Source organism: Vigna radiata, chromosome 1, assembly GCF_000741045.1.
Source record: "Vigna radiata var. radiata cultivar VC1973A chromosome 1, Vradiata_ver6, whole genome shotgun sequence".
Taxonomy (NCBI): domain Eukaryota; kingdom Viridiplantae; phylum Streptophyta; class Magnoliopsida; order Fabales; family Fabaceae; genus Vigna; species Vigna radiata.
Genome location: NC_028351.1, coordinates 29983365 through 29987591, shown reverse-complemented (window position 1 = coordinate 29987591; position 4227 = coordinate 29983365). Strand labels below are relative to the sequence as shown.

Genomic DNA, 4227 nt, shown 5'->3' with positions numbered 1-4227 from the left:
TCTTTTCTCAAGTCTTACGCGATTTGTTTACATGAAAAGTAAGGCCTAAGAGTCCTTTGGGAAGAACGATATTGGGTTTACCAATTATATTACTTGATAACGATCTGGTACACTTGCCAGTGGCTTAACAGGACACTATCATCTTCCTTGCGTGCCACGCCGGTAGCCAACCATCTCCACAGTGCAGGTCATCACCGCTAACATGCATCGCCGCCACCAACTTCATCTTCTCCACCTGGAAATCAAAGCAACAAAATCACAACTCTTCTCTTCCACTGCGAAGCAAGATCGTGTTAGTGTCGCCATCACTTTCGGACCTGCAAAGCCAAACCTAAAACCCAGAACCGCGAAGCAAGAACTCGAAGTCATTGCAACACCCACCTTCATCACACCACTCCGCCATTAGCGAACCACCAACAGCTCGCAGCAACATCGAACAATAACACCTTCATCCATGAAACCCTTTCGCGAAGAGAGACTAGGTGCTAGAGCAGGAGAAGTATTCCCCCAATTTGAAATCCTAATTGTGATTGAAGAGTGCTGACACGTGACAGTGCATTATGTCAATTTAAGTCCACGTATTAAACTCTTTATGTGCCACGTGTTCTTAAATGCCAGCTCACCTAGCCACCAGGCTTAAATTTTGACGCCGTTCAGAGAACTTAACGGCACAAACTTTATTGTTTCAATTTTTCATAAACAGGAACCAAATCGAACTACTTAAAAATAGAGAAACCTAATTGACGAAAACCTACACAAATAAAAACATCCAAATCTATTAAACCTAGATTTTAACAATCCTATTATTACATAACTATTTATTATTTAACTAGAAATTAAAAGTAAGTGGGTGAAGATTTTCAGAGGATATTCATTATAACATAATAACTACATTTCTATATCTTAGAACATTTTATCCTTTAAAAATTATAAAATGATATAAATGTATCTTATGTAATCATGTCTAATACTAAAACTTTTACATAAAAAATAATAAAAGCATTAGCTTCTATCAAGTCTAAGTCTCAAGTCTCTAAGTCTCAATTTTAATAAGCTTAATACACAATAATAAAATATAAAAGTCTAAAATTTTATTATATATACATATATGGTAATCATAATAATGACATTAATCAGTATAAAATATTTAAATCACTTCCACTTATTTAGTTTGTTTTTCAAAGATCACAATTTTGAATGCAAGAAAAATTTAGAAGGGGATGGATTTTGGTCCCTTCATCAAATTTGAATTAACTTTATTTTATTTTATTTTTTAAATCACGTTTCTCTGTTCTCTGTATCTTTTCCACTATACGTATCTTTCAATATTGAAAGGATTTCTCTTCAATATTTTTTACAGGGAAGTATACACTGTACTAGCTTTGAGATTTGCAGTGAACAGAATTTACAAGCTGAAACAATTTGATGCTCATTGGAGCAACTTTACTTAGTTGTAACCATTTTGGTTAAGTTTTTTGAGGGACCTATAAGTGCTCTTCCATAAGCAGCAGGCAGTGATAAGAGCTTCTTAAGTTTTCCTACGTAAGCTCTTTTGGTGAAGTTATTGTAGTCATTAGCCTCAATAGAATCCAAGATTTGCCTATACAACAACAAAGATGCCCACACTGGCCATCTGCTTGCAGAACTCAGCTCTGAAACTCCCTTTTCTGCCTCATCAAAAAACATCCTAGCTCTTTGTATTTGTCCCTTCATGAAACTTCTCCACTTGTCTGTAACTTTCCCTATCAAAATGTCATCATCTGATAGCCCAGCTTGAGCTAGTTCATCTTGAGGAAGATATACTCTTCCTCTCCTTGCACTATAATCATCAACAGCAACAAATAATTATCGTTTCTCATTGTTTATGCAGGTTCTTGCAATTGAGGATTTTATGTATATGAATAGCAGTGATAATAGATTGGAATCCAAGATATTGTTGGGTTTAAAGGTTCTTACTCTTCTCCAACGTCTCTGAGAATGTTGGTAAGTTGGTTAGCAATGCCAAGTGCCAATGCAGCATTGTAGATGCTCTCTGTTGAAGCCTTTGATTCTGGCGCAATCCCCATTACTGGAACACTCATAAGGCCCACTGTCCCTGCTACATAGTAGCAGTAAAGGTAGAGTTCATCAAAGTTATTGTATCTCGACTTTCTCAGGTCCAATCTCATCCCTTCAATCATGTCCTTAAATGGCTACACAAACAGACAAATCCCATTGTAAATTGGGCAGGTTTCAGCCTAAGAAGCCCAGATATGGACACTGACACCGACACAGAATACGGTTGAATGAAAAAATATAGGACACGAACACGGATATATATATCTATATATATATATATATATATATATATATATATATATATATACCGATTATAAAATTCAAAACTAATCTTGTGAAACACAGGCTCCTTATTCATTAGTTTTAACAAGTCAGAACAATTCAGGAACTGAATTCCATTAACTTTTTCTTGAACGGCCTGCATTTTAAGACAATTGGCATGCTTGGTAACTGTTATTCCAGGAAAAGTAATTGTTTTCTTTGTTTTAAGCTTTCTTGGAAAGTTGTACATTTTCCTCACTTATTCTGTCCTTGAGAACTACCATTTTCCTTGTTCTTGAATTTGGGTTTACTAACTCTACTTCAAAAGGTTGACGCCACAACTCCTTCATATTCAGATAAGAAATTTTTTAGAAAATTTGCATGTGTCAAGATATATTTTTGAAAATTTAAGAATGACCCAGTGTTATCTATGACAAACTTTGATACCATCTTAAATTTAAACATGAAAGACTAGCTCCTAAGGTAAGGATTGTCAAAACATATTATGGTGTATGTATATAGTCGGTTTGAGATGTAAACACTTATTTGAGTAGTTTGAGTTCTGATGTAAACAATGATTTATGTTCCTAGAAACTATGAAAGGTAAAATGTTCAATTTCAAAGTCCAGTTTTTGTGCTTCTACAGTGGTGTACCTGTATATCAACTGGGTACTTTGAGACTGTATCTGAGAGGGCAGCATCATACATATCATAAGGGCGCCCTTCAAAAACATCATATAATCTTTTCTCCCACCTGTCCAAGGCCTTTGGTGTGATGTGAGAAGCATTAGGGCCATCCACTAGTTCATCTGTTCTTCTACACCACACTTCAATAGACAAAATGTAGTCAATTTGAATTTCAATTTCAACAAAGAAATAATGGACCACAAGCTTTACTTGATAAGCTTTTGTAGCCTGTCAATGAGGATAAATCGCACATACCATATATGGCCCAGATGGCTTTTCTGCGCTCTTGAGTCATCAATTGTGTGCCTGAGACATACCATATATGTAACTGATATAGTGATAAAATTTTAACAATGAACAGCAACTACTACAGAAGATAATGATTATATATAAAAATGTGTGTGTATAGAGAGAGTACCTAGATAAAATGTCTTGGCATATTCAGCACAGACTTCACCACACCTATCATAAGCAACACTCAACAGATCCCCTTGGGTGAAATCACCTTCAATTGGTTTGTTCAAATTCAAAGATCTCTTAGTACCCTTATTCTGTTCCTTGACCAGTGCTGCTTGCTTCAACACTATTTCATAGACCCTCTCTTCTGAAGATCTTGAAGGGTCTGCCACTGCAGGTGAAAAGCTTGCAAAAGTAATCCCATTGCACAGTCCAAACCTCCTCTGGCTCTTCCCACCTCTCCCTGCAACACCAACAGAGATGGGGTTCTCCTTGGGTCCACAACTCACCCAAAGAAGAACACCAGACATCTCAGCCACTATGCAATTTCCTCTAGTTCTTGTGCTGCTCCTTTGAATGCCTCAAACTGATGAAAGAGAGGGAAAAAACACTAGAAAATTTTAGTTGTAAGTAACTTTGCGGATCTACTTGTGAGCGAAAAATGGTTGGTTTTGTGAGGCTGTCACAAGTTTTAGGACCAACCCATTATTGTTTGTGTGAAGATAGGGAGAGAAATGTGATTGGAAGGCTAAATGTAAAGGCAATCTCTTGTTTTGTAACCTTAGCTGACACATGTACAATGTATGGACGGTGGTACAGTAATCTTGAACTTCCACAACTTGTTTGTCTTTAATATAAGACTATTCTTTCTCACTCAGATTCCCCCACACACTGTCTCTCTGTCTACCTGTTTTAACGGTTGTGAATTTGTGGTCCAGTGTTTTGTTTTTCTTTGTAGTTAAAAATATGTTTGAGAATGACTTA

At 36.3% G+C, this 4227-nt stretch overlaps 1 protein-coding gene across 1 annotated transcript; it reads right to left on the bottom strand.

The window, feature by feature from the left end:
* Positions 1-1239: 1239 nt before the first annotated feature.
* LOC106775233 (phytoene synthase 2, chloroplastic) lies at positions 1240-3989 on the bottom strand. Its single transcript, XM_014662326.2, has 5 exons — positions 3425-3989; positions 3262-3312; positions 2974-3146; positions 1957-2192; positions 1240-1819 (listed from the first exon to the last, which is right to left on the bottom strand). Exons 1-5 carry the CDS (start codon positions 3771-3773, stop codon positions 1444-1446), a joined length of 1185 nt encoding a protein of 394 aa, XP_014517812.1. The 5' UTR covers positions 3774-3989; the 3' UTR covers positions 1240-1443.
* Positions 3990-4227: the final 238 nt, after the last annotated feature.